Genomic DNA, 19461 nt, shown 5'->3' with positions numbered 1-19461 from the left:
ACATCAACAAACAGGGAGGAACCAGGTCCTATCCCCTTTGTCGAGAGGCCATGAGAGTCTGGGAATGGGCAATTTCCACCAAACGCTTTCTGGTAGCAACGCACATTCCGGGAAAATCCAACATCCTTGCGGACAAACTCAGTCGCACCATTCTGTCACCTCACGAGTGGTCTCTCAATCCTCAGGTAGCGAAGAAGATTTTTGCCGTTTGGGGGCAACCCTGTTGCGATCTTTTTGCCTCTCCCTCAAACGCCAAATGCGACAATTTCTTCGCTCTCCTTCCCCACCAGGGAATTCGAGAGATGCACTGGTGCATGCTTGGCCTCCCGGTCTCCTTTATGCCTACCCTCCACTACCTCTGATGCAGAGGCTTCTGCAGAAAGCCAACAGTTTGGGGAGCAGAATGATTCTCATTGCCCGTTCTGGCCTCGTCAACCCTGGTTTCCCTTTGTATGGTCTCACAAAATCAATCCACCCTGGATTCTGGATCCGATTCGGATCTCATCTCCCACCCTCTGGGGATTGCGGTTCCCAATCTGCGCACCCTGAAATTGACAGCTTGGCTGCTCCAGTTCCATCCTTGATTAGGACTCGGTATCTCATCACCGGTCAAAGCCATCTTAGTGGCAGCTCATAAACCTTCCACCAGGGAGGTTTATCGGAGTAAACGGAAGAGATTCTCTATTTGGGGGGTACAGAGAACTTTGGATCCTTTCTCAGCACCTATGTCAGCAGTGCTGGATTTTTAACAGACCTCTTTCACCAAGGGGCAAGTTCTTCCACGATTAAGGTACAATTGGCAGCCATCTCGCATTACCACATTGGTCATGAGACAGCTCCCTCATGATGGCGAAATTATGCAAAACCTTTCTCAAAGGGATTTTTTGTTGAGGCCTCCAGTCAAGGAGGTTGTACCACCTTGGGACTTATCGTTAGTTCTGCAAGCCCTTACTGCTCCTCCATTCGAGCCTGCAGCTTCTACAGATCTAAAGTACCTTTCATGGAAGACTGCCTTCTTGGTAGCTATCACTTCTGCCAGAAGAGTGTCTGAGCTTCAGGCTCTATCGTCAAGCGCCTTACCTTTCTTTCTTTCCTGATAGGGTGTGCCTCAGGACCAATCCATCTTTTCTTCCGAAGGTCTCTTCTGAATCTAATATTAACCAATCAATCAATTTACCTGTGTTTTTTCCCAAGTACTCAAACAAAGGAGAATACAAATTGCATTCCTTGGATGTTCACAGACAATTACGTTTTTATGTTCACAGAACAGCTGGTCACAGGAAATCAGATCAGCTGTTAGTCTCCTTTGCTAAATTTGCTTTGGGTAAAGCAGTGTCTAAAGTCACACTATCTAGGTGGATTGCTAATTGTATTCTGCAGGCTTATGACACTTCAGGTAGACCTGCTCCTCAGAGGGTTACGGCTCATTCTACTAGGGCAGTCTCCACGTCAGCCGCTTTTAAGTCATGTGTTTCATTGGATGATATCTGCGCGGCAGCTACTTGGGCCTCGCCTCATACCTTTATTTCTCATTACAAGGTGGATGTTGTTTCCAGAGGAAGAGCATCCTTTGGCTCAGCGGTGCTCCGAAACATCCTTCCATGACGGCCACCCAAGATTCAGGTAGCTGGGGACTCTGTCCCACAGGTTGCAGACAAATGAAGTCTGCCTACTTCAGATTTAGAAGTTATGTACTCACCATAACATTCCATCTGAGTAGGTGACTTCATTTGGATGCAACCATCCCCCCCCCCATCCCCCTGGCCTTTATAGAGCGAGTATTTATGCTGTTTTTCGTGTACTGTAGTCAGTATTTTTGAGGCAAACTCAATCTGAGGTCAGTCAGGGCTTGGCAAGGGGTTATGGGTAAGAGGGAGCAGCTAGGAGCTCGGAGCCTAAGCTTTTGAAATGCCGGCTCGGATCCGAGGTCGGATCCGATACCCACAGGTTGCATCCAAATGAAGTCACCTACTCAGATGGAACGTTATGGTGAGTACATAACTTCTAATTTACATTATATATGCCATCATCTGCTACACACTTGCCTGTCACAAATGCCAAATTTTTGATTACTTGTCTTGTGTTGCTACTATATCTCTATATGTATTTGAAGTTAACTTTCCAAACCTCCACTGAAAATAGGACTACCCAAGTCAACACACGCAAAGAAGTTAATAACTAAATCGATAAGCCATATCTTCCCTCCTGAGAAAAAGTGACAATGGGTGGAATGGTTGCTCTGCCCTTAAAGCCTCAGTCAACCCTTAGGTTCTCAAGTGTAATTCTAAATCATTCACAGTAACAATGCAGATGGACACCCTTCCTGTCCACAAGTAGGATGGCTGCTTGTCTGCTAGTTTGAGCTACTCACAAGTAACTTTTCTTTTGCATTCTTGAAAATAGGGAAACAGTTATATGCTATTTAATGTGCTTCATAGATTACAAAAGCTAGACAACATTCATAAGGGATGGCAGCAACAATTCAGTGACCAGTCCAGGTAACGTCAAAGGCATTTGGAAGAAGTACTTCTAGATGATTCTGAATGAAACCCCCACCCATAGAAGCTGAATACACAACCTACAATGACAAAGGAAGAAGAAGAGCTCATTCTAGAAGAAGTACAAACAGTACTAGGAAAATGGAAGTCAGGGAAAGCAGCAGGCTCAGACGAATTCAGAGCAGACATGATAAAGATCTTGGCCAAGTTAGGGGCGAAATAGCTCATGGATGTCATAATCACAGTAGTGAAAGAAAGGTATATTGTACATGACTGAAGAATAAGCATTCTAATGCCAGTGTGCATGAATAAAGAGGACATTCACAACAGTGGGTAGCAAAGAAATATCAAGCTATCGTCACACTGCGAAAAAGTGCTGGAGAGGGTGACTGATAAACAAATATGCAGAACAGTAGAATGTAAGCTGGGAGATGAGCAATTTGGATTCAGATCAGGATCCATCATAATTGAACCAATACCTACAGTGAAACATACAGTAACGAAGAAACTGGAAATGAGGAAAGAGTCCAATTAGGCACTTTTAGACTTGCACTCAACATATGACAAAGTTACGAGAAAGCTGATTTGGCCAGTTGTGTGATGGTTCAAAGTCCCAAAAACACTTGTAGAATTAGTGAAGGCTATGTACAAGATCCCAGTGGTACAATTATGAATACTGTTCAAACTCATGGAAGGGTCACCAGTGGGAGTGGCAGTGGCAGTGGATGTGCATTAGGGTTCATCTACAGTTCCTCTTCTTTTCATATTGTTTATGAACTACATTAGCAAACAGGTCAAAAAGGACAGATTACCAAAGCCACTGTAAGCAGATGATGTGGCACTACATGTGGTCTCGGAAGAGGAACTTCAGCACAATAAGGAATTGGAATGCAAAACTGAAGGCACATGGGATGAAACTGAGCACAGACAAGCCAGAAGTCAAGGAAATAAATGGAGGAAATCAGAAGCTGAAAACTGAGATAGAAGTGAAAACAGTGGAACAGATTAACAAGTACATATGGGGGGGAGGGGTTGAAGAGAAAAGAAGTTTGCAGAGAAGGTTAAGGAGAACAGATTAAAGTGGTTTAGCCACGTGTGCAGGAAAACAGAAGGTGAAATTGTGAAGAAGCTATGGGAGAGACAGGAAGAATGAAAGAGGAAATAAGGATCTCCAGCCAAGTGATGGATGGATGGACTGTGTGACAGAAGATCTGCTGCAGTCTTAAGTGTCACATTTCAAGCACATGTTCATATCTCTGCAGCCATACAAAATACTAAAGAAATGTAACTCACAAACTGTTCAATACACTCTCAAAAAATACAGTAACAGTTTTCATTACATTCTATGCCTTAAACTGGATATTATGTCATAATAAACAAAGCAAATATTATTTTTAATATACTGTAAACAACTACTCAAGCTACACACATACTTGTCAGTAGCATTTTGTTCATCCATCTGAGAGCTTTCATGTGAGACTAAGCAATTATGTCTGTTACTCAGTTGATACGACATTTACAAATATAAAAATTATGGCAATATAAATAAATGTATATGAACAACAATTAAAATCTCTTAAGCAACACTAAACACATTTCAAATATTGGTGTAGTTGTGTTGTACATCATTTAAGCTTTAAGGTGAAATATTTCAATAGCTTGTATGTAGCATGGCTTTAAAATTATTAATGCAAATATGAAAGGCTATATATGATGCCTAGAGATATCAGTAGAATGTCACTGCAAAACCACATGGAGATGTCACTAGGCTGTAATGAGTTAAGACAGGTAGCAACAGTTGATGTGACACCCAAAACCTATGTAGAGAATGGGTAAAAAGGAGCTGTTGATGATGATGATTTTAAACAGAACGCATCAAGTTCTTCAAGTAAAGTAATTGAATATAACATAAAACTCCAGGTCCAATTTACAACAAGCCTAGGATAATTTGATGTAAACTTCTTCATGATGCTTTTAAGTTAGTGTTTTTTTTTTTTTTTTTGACCATAGTAGACACCTTGAAGCATTTAAGTACTTGGTTATAAACAATGAAAATCTTGCTAAGGAAATACCTTGCAGATTAGTCCACTGAGTTGTTACATAGAATGCTCCTATATCAAACCGTGCTATAAAAAACTCAGCAAAATGTTTGGTTGTGTTATTTTATTTTTAGTTAACAAGTATTATGTTTTCTTTGTATATTTTGTCTTATAGACCAGACCTTTCTTTTCTTTCTTTTTTTTTTGCATTGTACACATTGAAAACAATAATATAAATTGACAAATTATCCAGCAAAAAAGTATTCAAGAACAGAGTTTACAACCAACTCCTGAATGATCACTTAAACAGCAAAGGTGTCACCTCACTGGTTCATGATAGAGCACTGTATCACCCAATGCACTAATCAAGTGATACTGTGCTCTTACACAGTACTGGCAAGTTACACTGTTAAAAAATAATTTGCTTAGTTTACCTTTACACTTACCCAATGGAATATTATTCTGTTAATTGAGAGAGACAACATTTTCAGTTATTCTACCCTTTAACTTTTAATCTCCTTTCTCATCCCCCCTTTTAGTCACTAAAACATTGCATTGTTTTACTCACCCTTTTCCGTTTTTCTAAAGCCATATCAAATACATAGAATACATAAATACTGAATTAACTTGCAGAAAGGTTAGCTACATAGTATGACAACAACCTCACAGGTTTATAAATGATCAGAACATAATACATTTAAATTAAATAAGACTAAAACAAAAATGCCATCTAATAAAAGGATAACTGACATGACATACAGTATTGAGGGTAAACAATAGGAGTTTGGAAATTCTGAGAGCCAATAATGATGATCTTCACATAGGACCAAAAATATTGGTGAGTTACATTTTGATATTTGCAAAAAAGTAGATGACTCCCTTATTTAAAACTCTAGTTCTTTTTAAGCTTAAATAGTTCAGCTCAATATGTATGCATACCTTTAAGAAGCTTTCTAGGGGCTTGCACAAGCATATACATACTGAGCATTTTGTAGAGATGTAAGCATGTGTAGTCTCTCAGTTAATCAGTTTGTTTATATTTTGTACTGCTGCTATCCATCCTGATGTGTTTCTGTGTAATAAAGCATATAAAGGAAATTCCCTGCCTGTTTGTCTTTAATAGCAAAACAAGATGAGTGACATGGTGTCAGAATGGGATCCAGAATCAAGACCAGAAGACATTCAGTTAATATTGGAGGAATATACAGGAATGGATCGTCCCTACTGCACATATAACTCTCAAAAAAGGCCAGAAACGTACTTCATGTATTTAAAGCTTACTTAAATGATTTCTCATTCACAAAATATAAATTGAAGCACTCAGAATGCTCAAAACGAATTTCTAGTTAAAGGAAATGTCCAAAACTGCGACATACTGAAAAAATATTAAAATAACTAAGGAAAATATTTGAAATAAAGTCAGAATCGCATAAAATGTATAAAATGAGGAAAATGACAATATTTTTTCACTATAAGCTATTTTTTCACATTAATTAAAGCTATTCTGTTGATTTTGCTTTTGTTGTTGTTGTGTCTTTCGGCATTTCCCGGTTAGGGGTCGCCACAGCGGAACTCTGGTCCGATAATGATTGGCAGTAGATTTTTACGTGCCGAGTTGCCAGCTCTGACGCACAACCTTCAACGAAGGTACGCCCATTCACGCATGTCTCCACACAGAAGACGCTCTAACTGAGAATCGAAACAGGACAACGTCTTACTGTGAGGTGACAATGCTACCACAGCGCCACCACTGCATTGACAAGATTTTGCTTTTGTAATATTCTGTATTAATTTCTGTTGATTTTTTTCTTTGCATGTATGTATGTACATGGAGCTTTTCTCCCCCGGCCTTCATTGATAAAGGGCTCATCTCGGCCCAATGGACTTTCCCGATTAACAAACTGCAAATAAATAAATAAATAAAATAAATATTCAAGATATCCAAGGCATACAAAGTGTTCACATGTTTGTGCAGTATTATATTACAGTTATTTTGCAAAATACAGCCATTTCAAAGCATATTTCACAAAGTACAGTATTTCAAAGAGTTTATTGTGCATTTGAATGTTCTTACAAGTACTGGCTGTGTGTGTGCATATTCATATATAATTACAAGGGACATTTTTTTCATTGTGTTTGGGCATACTTTATTGTCATGACTGAAGGATTTTGTAGACCGGCTCCACTTGTATTTGATAACAATGTTGCAGAGAACTGGACAGTGTTTGAGCAAGAGTACTATACTTTTATACAAGTTGCATTTTCTGATAAAGATGACATTATAAAGGCATTTATTCTGCTTAATTTAGCTGGTTCAGAAGCCATAGAAAGAGAGCGTTCATTTGTGCATGCACCTGCTGTATTTGCAGGGGAGGGGGAACCCACCATATAGTAGTACCAGCTGAGTCAAGGGAAGACCCCAAGTGCTTAAAACATAAATTTAGAAACATGTGTAACCCCCAGATGAATATTACAATGGAAAGGCACTTATTTTACACAAAAGATCAAAAGCCTGGGATAACTTTTGCAGCATACTATAGCTAACTAACTTGAAAAATAAAGCTAAACTGTGCAGATTTGGTGATTTAAGGAATGAGTTGGTAAAAGACAGACTTGTGTATGGTATTAAAGAAGATGCTGTAAGACGGATTTTGCTTTGTGACAGTGATTCAACTTTGAATAAGGCCATTGAGATTTGTCAGATATATGAGCTCACAGAAAAGCACACAAATTTGCTTACAAATGAGAAATGCATGCTTCCAGTATATTCTAGTGCTCATGTTGATAGTATGCAGCACATGGTTAAAAGAAACAGACCCAAGAACATTGTAGCAACTGTATGCCCTGCAACAGTCACTGAGAAACCTTGTACTTTTGTAGCAAATTCCAGAGTGTGCACAGTCTCAGTGAAGCACAAGAGTGAGTCACCGAGTTCAAAGAATGTGCCTCTATCCAATTTCATAGTCAACTGTCATAATTGTGGTGCAAATCATGAACCTAAAAGAGGAAAAGTGCTTAGCGTTTGGTCAAAAAAAGCAATAAGTGGAATCATTTCAAAAGATTTTGAGGGGCATTCTTTTATTAAAAGATAACATTCAAGGAGTCAAGCTGATCAATTAGAAAGCTGTGACCCTACTTTTTATGTTGATGGTGTGTTTGTGCTTAATGAAACAGTCAATGCAGTATATTTATGGGCAGAGAATGAAATATTTTGTAGTGTTCGGATAAATGGGAAATCCACAGAGCTCAAAGTTGACACAGGTTCAAAGTGCAATCATGTTAGCAGACACATTTGCTAGAGTATGTGCTGGTGAGAAGCTTGATTTGGCAAAGTGTGCAAAGCTTGTTGCTTATGGTGGTGAAGAAATTCAAACTGAAGGTTGAATAGTGCTTTTATGTTACTCTGGTGGGAACAGCTATGATTTGCAATTTTACATGGTCAAAAGGCATGTACAGTCATTATTAGGCCAGAGAGACTGTTTGGAAATGGGACTACTTTCACTTAATAATGAAGTGCACCATGTAATCTTGAAAGACCACTGTTCTAATTTCACCCAGTCTATTTTTTCTACCTATGCTGATCTTTTCGAAGACAAACTAGGCAAACTACCAGTTGTATACTCCATGAAGTTAGATCCAGAGTTCTGTCCAGCTGTCAGACCAGCCTGAAAAGTTTGAGTGCCTATGCAGAACAGAGTCAAGGCTGAGCTAAATAAAATGGTGCAGCAGGGTATAATTTGTCCAGTTGATGAACCTACTGAATGAGTATCCTCCATGGTCATGGCTCATAAGAAAAGCTCAGATTATATCAGAATATATACTGCTCCATGAAGTTTGAACAGAGCACTGAAAAGACCTCATCATCCAATGCGTACAGTCAAAAGAAGTCACTGCTCTCATGCCAAATGCCACTGTTTTTTTCTGTCTTGGATGCAGAGAGTTCATTTTGGCAAATTTTGCTTGATCGAAAATCTTCACTGCTAACAACCTTTAGTACTCCTTTTGGCACGTACAGAATTTTGAGAATACCATTTGGGATAAATGCTGCCAGTGATTTCTTCCAGTGTGCAATGGAGAACATTTTTTCTGGGTATACGTGTGCTGTTATAGTAGATGGTGCAATTTGCCAGTGTTCTGAAATATTGAATTAGTTGCCCCTGCTTCTCTGGCGTGAGGTAGGCCATCTGGGTGTTTGTGTCCAAATTGGCACCCAGGAAAATTATCTTCCGAGAGGGTATTAGCCTTGATTTCTCTTTGTTGACTGTGTATCCCAGAGAGTTTAATAACATTATTACATAAGCCAGATGTTTCAGAAGAATGTGCTTGCTGTCCGCTTGGATCAGGCAGTCGTCCAAATAAGGGTATATTTGTATCCCTTGAAGTCTGCAGTAGGCAATTACTGATGCCAGGCATTTCGTGAATACTCTTGTTGCAGTAGATAAGCCAAAGGGCAATGCAGATAATTGATAATGGGTTGAACCTGCAAGAAATGTGAGGTATCTTCTGCAATTTTGTCTGATTGGGACATGCAGGTATGCCTCCTTGAGGTCCAATGTTACCAGCCAAGACTCCTTGCCCAGCATGGGAAGAAGTTGCTGTAGAGTGAGCATCTTGAATTTTGGTACAAGTAGGAATGTGTTTAGGATGGAAAGATCCAAAATAGGTCTCCAATCTTTTCCCTTCCTTGGCACCAGAAATAGCCTGGAATAAAAACCTTGGCCTTGTTCGTGTGTAGGTACCTCTTGAATAGCTTTCATGTTTATAAGATCTGAAATTTGCTTTTGTGCCTCTGCCCTTTGATTGTGTGGCAGGTTTGGCATGCCTCTCATTTTTGGAAGGGTATGAAAATGGAATTTGTAGCCTCTGTTTATAATGTCCAGGATTCCATTTGTCCTTTGTGACAACATGCCAATTTTTTGAGAATAGTGCCAGCTTTCCTCCTAAGGGGGCTGCCATTTGAGACCTGGTTGGCATGCAAAGGGGAAAGTCATTGGGTTTGCTTTCTGAAAGATTGCGAGTTGTCCTCACCTCCTCTTTGTGTAGGAGCTTGCCATTGTCTGCCTCTGTACGATCCTTGTGATTGTACTCTGCCCCTCGGGCGCCTGTATCTGCCTCTTTGGGGTCTGTCTGTGGCAGGAAAGGACCAGTTTTTGGAAGGCCAATTTCTACTAAAACGTGGGGGTTGAACCTGCAGAAATTATTTCACAGTTTGCATTGATTTAGCCTTTTCCTCCATTTTCCATAATACTTCCTCAGCATTTGCCCCAAATAGTACATCCTTTTGAAGAGGGGCGTCTAGTAATTTAGCTTTGACATGATCAGGCAAGGCTTGTTCCTTGAGCCAGGCATGCCTACGTATGACTGAGCCTGTAACAGCAGCTCTACATGAGGCCTCTAGAGCATCAAAACCACATTGTAAGGTATGTTTACCCACTTGTTCTGCACTATGCATCAAATCCTGCAACTCCTTCAAGTCTGGTTGTTCAGGTTGTGACATTTTACTTTTCAATTGAGATAACAGAAACTGTTGGTATTTTAGCATATGAAACTGACAGTTTAAGGCCCTCATGGTTAAGGTAGCCGAGGTATATACCTTTTTTCCCCACCTTTCTAAGGATCTGGAATCTCTCTCAGAAGGCAATGGATTTTTGGCAATGGAGGCCTTAACTCCCTTGGGCCCCTGTGAGATGGTTTCTTGGTCAGCAGCATGGCTTTTGTATAGAAATTGGTGTGAGTCAGGAACCCTGTAGTACCTGTCAGGCTTAACTGGAGCTGGAGGTAGAGAGTCCGGGTTAAGGCAGGCCTCCGAGTAAACATCATCTAGGATGTCCAAGACAGGAGGTATAGCCAGAGGCCTGTGCTGGGGTAACAAAAGAAATTCCCTGAGCCTTTTCTTGGAATCTGAATAATCCTGGCCTTCCCAGTGGAAGTGTTCCCTTAAGGTATGCAAAGTTTCCCCAAATGAGTAATCCTCAGGGGGGGATACAGAAGGAATAGACTCCTCTGCATCAGAGTCTTCAAAAGGGGAGTAAGACTGTTCCTGATCATCAGAGTGTTCTGAAATAATGGAGCCCTGATCAGAGGAGGGGGAATCTTCCTCCACTCTGGGCCTTTTGTCCGGAGGTGGCTGAGAACCTCTGATTAGAGTAATTAAATCCTCAGCCATTTTAAGCATCTGTTTCTTAGGCATGGGGCCTGGAGATGGGCCCTGTGTAGCTGGTCTCTTAGGGTGCATGGTTGATTTAGACTTGGTGAAAGCCTTGATGGAGAAAGAAGAGGTAGGTCTGAAGACACCTTGAGTGGAGGTGGACCTGTCCACATTCTGTGTTTCAATGCCAAGAGTGGCTTCGGTATCTGTAGTCGGGGTATGGGCCGAGGAGCCTGCGACCTCGGGTACAGGAGACACCGCCAAAGATGTGTCGTCGGTAATCAGGGACTGCGTAGGCGCCTCGCTGAGAAATGGACCACGTGTAGTCGGCTTTGGCGTGGTGTCGGTAGAGGCCACGGACCTCGAGTGTCGGTCCTTGTCTTTGCGTTTTTTTAGACAAAACCAGAGTCGGAGTATCCGACGACATGGTATAGTTAAATGCTTTCCCAAAAAAATGCTGGGCGAACTCCACCTGATGCTTAACAGTGCGTTTGTTGAATGTAGCACAAAAGCGACAGACCGGGACGTCGTGGTCTGGGCCTAAACAAGGTATACAGAGGGAATGGAAATCCTTATGCGGTATTTGCTTCCCACACGAAATACAATTATTAACTTTGTCTGACATCCGTCTGAGGCAAGAAAAATTTCCCCAACGGGGTACTTAGCTTTTAAGAAGACTTCGGTTTCCAAATTTTTCGTAATCTCAGGAGCTGGCCGACTGGCACTTGCGAACTGCTTCTGCTTCGGGCACTGCGCAGCAAGAAAGACTGAAGAAAATGGCGTTGGCTTGTTCTTTTATACCCCTGTCGCACTGACGTCACGGAAGAAGCGACAACAACCGACGCCAGACCTAGACTTTGGAATTCGGCCAACCGAGGACCCGCCTGACGGCAGGAGAACCCATCTGTTATGACTGCAGCTGTATGCACGATGAACATCTGTGCTTCATAAGAAGTGAAAGGAATGAGAACATTCACATAGAAATAAAGACTGAAGATGTATATTCTCAGTGCTACATAAAACAAAAGAGAAAAGGGCTAACTTCCTCTGATTACCACAGGCTACAGATAATAAGGACGGTTGTGCCCTTACACTACAAAGATGTACAAAGAACAACGGGACATTATACTGGTAAATGAGTGAATTGTTAACACAATGGGAAGAAATCCCACAACAGATTAAAATTTTCGCCAGCACCAAAAAATGTGACACACTACTAGGCAAGCACATGGGTGATAAAAAATACACTAGTAAGTAGTCAGGCCAGTAAACCTATAGATATTTGTACAAATACCTGTATGAACAAAAATATTACTGGTTCTACACATGCAGTAATGCTATAACTACAACAGCATATAGTAAAAGTGCACTATATTATAATTCGCTCAGTGGTTTCATCAAAGACACTGTCATCATTCACACAACAGGATAATTTCTTGACATTTATCCTGTATAAACTTGTACTATAATAATAACCTTTCATTTTAGTTAAAAGTAACATTCCTCTCTTACAAGCTCAGTTTTAGTGAAGGGTCTCCTCAGGTACTCAGGACAGCACCTTTGTGGGCCATTTAGCTTGGAGCCATACAGTACATCAAGTAATTCTGCCTCTATAATGTTATCTTCCATCCGATGCTCTAGATATATTTTATGATGTCATATGACCTTGGGAAATAAATCTGGTAATCTCTTATTCTTTGTATAAACTGCTGTATAAAATTTCAGCAATTAGTCTCTTTCTATAAAGTACTTATACCATCTTATAACATGCATCTAAAAATCACACCATAGTATTGATTTCTTAATAAAAATAACTGATATACCCTTTGTTAGCAAAAGCACTTTTAATATGCCTCAATTAGTTGTTAATTACAATATTCACTCAACTATCTATGTTAATGTCTGCAGAACACTAACTTGCACCTGCTGTGCAATTTCTACATTATTTTCCCTCATTCTTCTTCTTGCCAGTTATGCAAGATGAATCCTTGAAAAGTTGGCGGCACACAAAGGACAATCTTATCAATTTCCTCTAATGTTTACTATATCAAAATTCTAATAAAATAAAGAAACACAAAGATTCAGTAAGAAAAAATTACTGCTGGCATTTAGATACTACTCAATGGTTATAGAATGCACATAAAGCTAGACACGCCCGCGCACATTCCCAAATCTATGACAGTGTCAGACATGCTGCACTTATAATGGCTAGCTATAAAGGCACCTAGTGCCATTCACAAATCTGCAGCCCCCCCCCCCCCCCCCATCAACTTTAAGTCGAGGACTAACATTTCTTCAACTTGAGGCAAAAAAATATACAGTTGTGTAAAATCTTACAATAACAATAGATGTCCTCCTTTTCTCTGTTGCAGTATTCATCACCTGTTGAATTTCCTGACAAGGACAGCCAAACATTCAGTCAGTACACCAAAGCCTTTACATCTTCCCAGCATTGTATGTCAGCCATATGATTCCCTTCCCCAGTTGCTGCAGTTTTAAACTGGCTTACAGTTATACCACAAATGATAAGTGCTACTAAATGCTTCAAAGCTGACCAAAAAAGTAGTATTGATATGATCAACAGAAGCCAGTTGGTCAGTACTATGTGCATTGTTTCCTTTTCTAATACCACCTAACAGTGCAGCTGGAATCAATTTCTGATCATAAGCTTTATAAGTTGCCTGGTATGCAGTTCTATGTTGGAAGCTTTATTAGCTCACATAAAAAATAATATTCCCTTTCAAGGGACAATATCTGTAAAACCCTGCAGCACTGCAGGTCTTGTGATCATAACTCATTTAACCATGTCACTATCCTGAATGTACATTTAGTACTGTCCATTGGTGCATCCTTGTATCACAAGACACTTACTTTGACATAATTTGTGCTGGATGTCTTGTATGTCTTCCAGTTGATCCCATCCTTGCTGAATAAGATCCTGAATGATTTCACATAGAAGTCATATTCCCTGTCATTTGAGCCTTGAGTTATAATCCCTGAAAAAGATGGATAGAAAACAAATTAGACTGTGTCATGTACATACATATGTAAATACATATATCTATATATTAATAAAAATATCTATGTACTTTGAAAGATGAATTAAAACTACTGTATGCTGATCAAGGAGAGAGAGAGGAAAGCATCTGTAACAATATCAGATATAGTTTAACTGACTTCCACTTACACAGCAGAAAAAAAAAACAAACATTAGATTCATCTATGAGAAAATGCCCATATGTAATTGTTAGAAAAATATGTATTTGAACATGTATAAAGTGCTAGTTTAAAAGCAAATAGTATATAATGCATTTTATTATATTTACAATATGGCAATAAGAATGATTTTACATGTAATTGCTTGAAGCTTTGGAGCTGCAGTGTATTTGAACTCTGACCCTGGCAGTAGCCAGCTTAGCAAGCTTATGTTTTTCACTAATGATTATCTGCTGGGTCAGGAAATTAAATGTATAAAGCATTGAAAATCTTCTTCCTTCCTCTGGGATAATTGACCTTGTAAATGTTACCAAGATAAAGACACAGCTGCTGAAGTAATGTTGCAAGAAGAACAAAGAAGTGTATTACAAGATTGAACCAACCATTGTATTCGAACAGGCCTGAAACCTTGAAAGAGTAACATTTACAGAAAGACATTATAACTAACCACCTGAAGAAGCGTAGTACAGCTACGTGAAAGCGCTTGTGTTTTTGTTCGTTAATAAAGAAGGTTTTATCTCCAGTGATCGTTCTCCTCGTGGTGACTCCAGTGGAATTTTTGTTACCTAACCAGGTGCTTTGCAAGGCTGTATTATTCCCATGGGAAAACTTTTTAAAATGTACAACATCAGCTTTTCTTATGAATCGAATATTGTAGACCATAGTGATGTAGGTGCCCTGTGACTAACCACGTCAGTAAGGTGGGCACAGCTTGAATGTAAGACTATATAAAATTGTGTATTTCCTGCATCATGTCAGACAAAACTCTGTACTTGTATGTTTTTTTGCCTCCTGGTGTACACTAGTAAACTTTTGCATCTGAGCCTCCTGTGTTGTTATCATTGTTTTTATTTAACAGTTTGGTCCTTCGGACCGGAAGCCCTCAGACAGCTACAGATCAGAGTGTGCCGGTGGTCGAATACTGCGCAGGAGAAGCTACCGAAACCATTCTTCTTGAAACACAAAGACCTCCGACTGAATTGTCGTTTTGAGAGGCTGGCCACTTTCTGATCTACGGCCGAAGAGCGGTCTCGAACTGGTCGACCCAGGAGGCTCAGGTAGGAAGATATTTGCCTTTTTTCTGTTTTAGATCAGGGACTAGGTTACAGTAAATGTCATTGTCAGAGATTTGTTATACAGATCAGGGACAAAAGAAAATTACTGTATATTTTGTCAGAGATCAGCGAAACAGAATAAGGTAGGCAGTTATTCTAGATAAACTGTGTAAGGAACTGAAATACTACGTGGTGAAAAGGGTTACGTAACATTTTCTTTTAGAATGGGAAATCAGTGCACTAAAAACTCGCGAGATCCGCCCCTAACTGATGACGCAAAATATATGCAGTTACAACGGGCTGATAATGTAAGGTATTATACAAAATGGGTTAATAAATACGGATTTGACGGTAAATTAAATAAAATTTCATTAGTTAAACTTTTAAAACAGCTTAAATCTGACGCAGAAGGTCAGGCAAAAAAACAACAGCGATTAGGCATTCCTCAGGCACACAGGTGGATTGAGGAAGTAAACCGAAGGGAGCAAAAAACTAAAAATGCTAAGACGTTATTTTTAGATAAAGAGGATAATAATACAGTAATAGCGATGGCCCCTCCTCCTCCACCCCCTCCAATGCCTTTTTCAGGATATGAAGCAGGAGGACAAGCGGGTCCACCTCCACGTTATCCTGAAGTCACAAGAGCACTAAAACCATTTGTTAGAGATCCTATTGAAACTAGGTCCCGGACACGTAAAACACTTGGGGACACAGACTTATATCAAGTAGGGAGAAACACACTAGAAGAGAGTGAGGAAGAAATCTGTCCACTAATCGAGGTACCAAATCCTCAGGCAGGACAGGAAGGGCAGGACCCAACTCTTCTAGTACATAGACCATGGACACCGGAAGATATTTGAAAAGCTACAGAGGGAATCCCCCATCCAAACGTTAATTACACAAAGTTTCTACTAGATTTGCAAGGTATGAGATTAAGTTACCACTTGAATGGGGAAGAAGTAGAAAAAGTAGTTAGACAGATTGTGGGTCCAGACTGGCACATGATTTGTGGCACCTGGAATCCTCGTAATGCAGAGCTTAAACCACTCCCACATAGTGACGCAGAACTAGACAACAGAGTGAAAGGTCTTACAGACCGAATTTCTGAAAAATGGAAACCTAGAGCAGATTGGACTTGCATTAACCAATGCATACAACAGGAGAATGAAACTGTAGATGGGTTCTATGGTAGATTATTGGAATGTTTCAATAACTATTCCTGAAAATCAAACACATGATACCTTGTATGAACAGCAACTGAAAAATGCGTTTTTGAAAGGTTGCATTGCACCTATCAGTAGCTTTATTACAAAGCATATGATAGATCATCGAACAAGTAGGCTACAAGCCTTACTTGAATATGCTAGACATGCTGAAAGACACTTTAATAGTAAAAAGAAAAAGAAGACACAAGTCTTCACAGCTGAAGACGGAGCTGAGGTCTTTGTAATACAATCAGGTAAAAAGGGTAAGAAAAATACCCAGGGAAATAGACAATCTGATAAAAGGTCAGAAGATTTTGAAGAGAGAAAAAAGAAAGGTGAGTGCTTTAAGTGCAGAAAGAAAGGACATTTAGCAAGGGATTGCAGGCTAAATAAAAAGGTGACTACAGAAAATAAAGGTGATGAGGACTGACTATATGATAGTGATGAAAGTCAGAAATCATCAGGAAAGGCAAACAAACAAAGGACAAATGTAAATGTGGTTGAAGGTTACAAAGAGGAAGAATTGGACGAGTCCAAAGTGGGAAGGACCGTACCAGGTACTGTTGGCGACTCCTACTGCAGTCAAAGTTGCTGAGAGGTCGTCCTGGGTCCACCTGACGCACTGTAAACCGGTAAAGAATTTTCAACTTGATAAACATTTTGTGACTGATACACAACAAAGGCAGGATGGCCAAGAGCGAAATGAGTAAAAATACAGATCAACCCCGAAGATATTGTTTAATCATCTTGTTGACTATGCATTTATTGACTATGATTGTGATGACCTTCCTTTTGTTGTGGTTTTTCCTACATATAACCACACAAGTGAAAGTGGAAAAACGTGATGAACTGTCTATAGACTGGCATCCAAACTTTAACACATACCTAGCTATGAAGCGTGTATATGTAGAGACTATGAACATTTCAAATTGCTGGGTTTGTACTGCTATACCAACAGCTTATGGAGGACTGTTGATGTCCGCTGTCCCCTTGGGGATAAATGAGACTTGGGAGAATTTACTTTTTGATACAGGATCTGTAAGATCATAGGACAAAATTGCATTGTATTTGCCTATTACACAGAGGGGAATTGTATGTTTCTATAAGAATGATACACTCCAAGTGGGTTGGAGTAACTGCAACATAACTATATCTTATAAATGCTATATTAAAGCTAAAGATAAAGGCACTGTTTGTAACACAAATTATGATTCATATTTGAGCTTAATGAAAACAACATTAAGCGATGTGCAGAGAAATCCTGTTTTGCATAAACAATTGTCTGTTATAGACAAGAAAATGTTTCATTCAGAATTAACCCGCATCAGTACTAAAGTAGAAAACTGTTATTTTGTTTGTGGGGAAAAAGGCATACAAATGGCTACCTGAGAATTGGTCCGGCAGTTGTTTTTTGGGTTATCTGGTTCCGGCTATAAGGCATACTACAGAATTACCTCTAGGTAAGATACGAAATGTAAGAGATGTAGCCAGAAAACCTGAAGATCCAATCGGAAAACCTGTAAATCCAGTGGGAAAAATCGAAGCTGGTTGGAAGAACCATCATTCCGTGAAAGATAAAGAAAAATTGACTCATATGGACTTGAGTGACAGTGTTATATGCTGGGCTGGAATATTTCCAGCATATGGAGCAGTCAAATCGATCTGGGAGTTGAGAAAGCTGTCGAAGCTTCTTGAAGTAATGAGTAAAGCAACTTTCTCTGCTCTCGAACTAGTGACTGATGAACTGAATGCAATGAGAACTGTTGTGCTACAAAATCGAATGGCTCTTGACTTCACCCTAGCGGCGTGAGGTGGTACGTGCGCGCTTATCAAAGAATGCTGTGCGTTCATACCAGACAATCAACACGAGATTAATGACCACCTAGAGGTAATACAGCAGGTATCGGCCATGACTGAACCAGGCCCAAACCCACTGACAAACTTTTTCCAGAGTCTGTTTGGTGGGTGGGGTTCTATCCTAATGAATATTTTGATTGCTATTTGTGTTGGTCTGCTCCTATTAGGAGCATGTGTCTGTTGTGGGATCCCCTGCATGAAAAGATTAGTCAAAGATTTTGTTGATATATCTGTAACTGAAACTTTGTACCAAGACATTGAATTGGAACTATTGATTCCAGACGAAACTTTTTCCGAAATATAAACTAAATGACTTGCCTAGTTGAAAGTCCTTAAAGGAGAAGGCTAGGGGACGATATAACATTGTTTATGTTTCTGAATAGAATAAAAAGTATTAAAAGGGAGGAAAATGTTAGAAAAATATGTATTTGAACATGTATAAAGTGCTAGTTTAAAAGCAAATAGTATATAATGCATTTTATTCTATTTACAATATGGCAATAAGAATGATTTTACATGTAATTGCTTGAAGCTTTGGAGCTGCAGTGTATTTGAACTCTGACCCTAGCAGTAGCCAGCTTAGCAAGCTTATGTTTTTCACTAATGATTATCTGTTGGGTCAGGAAATTAAATGTATAAAGCATTGAAAATCTTCTTCCTTCCTCTGGGATAATTGACCTTGTAAATGTTACCAAGATAAAGACACAGCTGCTGAAGTAATGTTGCAAGAAGAACAAAGAAGTGTATTACAAGATTGAACCAACCATTGTATTCGAACAGGCCTGAAACCTTGAAAGAGTAACATTTACAGAAAGACATTATAACTAACCAGGTGCTTTGCAAGGCTGTATTATTCCCATGGGAAAACTTTTTAAAATGTACATCAGCTTTTCTTATGAATAGAATATTGTAGACCATAGTGATGTAGGTGCCCTGTGACTAACCACGTCAGTAAGGTGGGCACAGCTTGAATGTAAGACTATATAAAATTGTGTATTTCCTGCATCATGTCAGACAAAACTCTGTACTTGTATGGTTTTTTGCCTCTTGGTGTACACTAGTAAACTTTTGCATCTGAGCCTCCTGTGTTGTTATCATTGTTTTTATTTAACAGTAATCTGGTTTTCTGCAGTTTTAGCTGCACTGATGAAAAACGTGAGATGTAGCAGGTTTAACTCTAGTGTACAATGTATTGGTTTAGTTCTAAGTAACAGAGTGTGATTTGTGGGAGATGTAGTGAATGCAGTGACCTGTGATTTCTTCAGTTTGTATATCTCTGCAGATTCCATAAAACAAACTCCAGGCACTTGACACGGTTAACAACAATGTTCTTTGCATCTGGAGAGGAATCTTGCAAACTGCAACCAGGAAAATGCAAAATTGTCACTGTAGCAGTCAAGCAGACCATTATCCCAATGCTCTTCATCGTGAACAGGTCTAGTT

The 19461-nt window shown here is 39.6% G+C and overlaps 1 protein-coding gene across 1 annotated transcript in view; it reads right to left on the bottom strand.

Annotated features, from left to right (window-relative positions):
- LOC122792239 (discoidin, CUB and LCCL domain-containing protein 1-like) overlaps nt 1–19461 on the bottom strand; it is a 1730428-nt gene that overhangs the window by 252708 nt on the left and 1458259 nt on the right. Inside the window, exon 9 of the mRNA XM_044059988.1 lies at nt 13557–13681. Within this exon, the coding sequence (XP_043915923.1) occupies nt 13557–13681 (125 nt within the window). The remainder of the gene's footprint in view (nt 1–13556; nt 13682–19461) is intronic.

Source organism: Protopterus annectens, chromosome 1.part2, assembly GCF_019279795.1.
Source record: "Protopterus annectens isolate FY-2018-M chromosome 1.part2, PAN1.0, whole genome shotgun sequence".
Taxonomy (NCBI): domain Eukaryota; kingdom Metazoa; phylum Chordata; order Ceratodontiformes; family Protopteridae; genus Protopterus; species Protopterus annectens.
The sequence above is the reverse complement of the archived record's forward strand: the minus strand, read 5'-3'. Positions and strand labels throughout refer to the sequence as shown.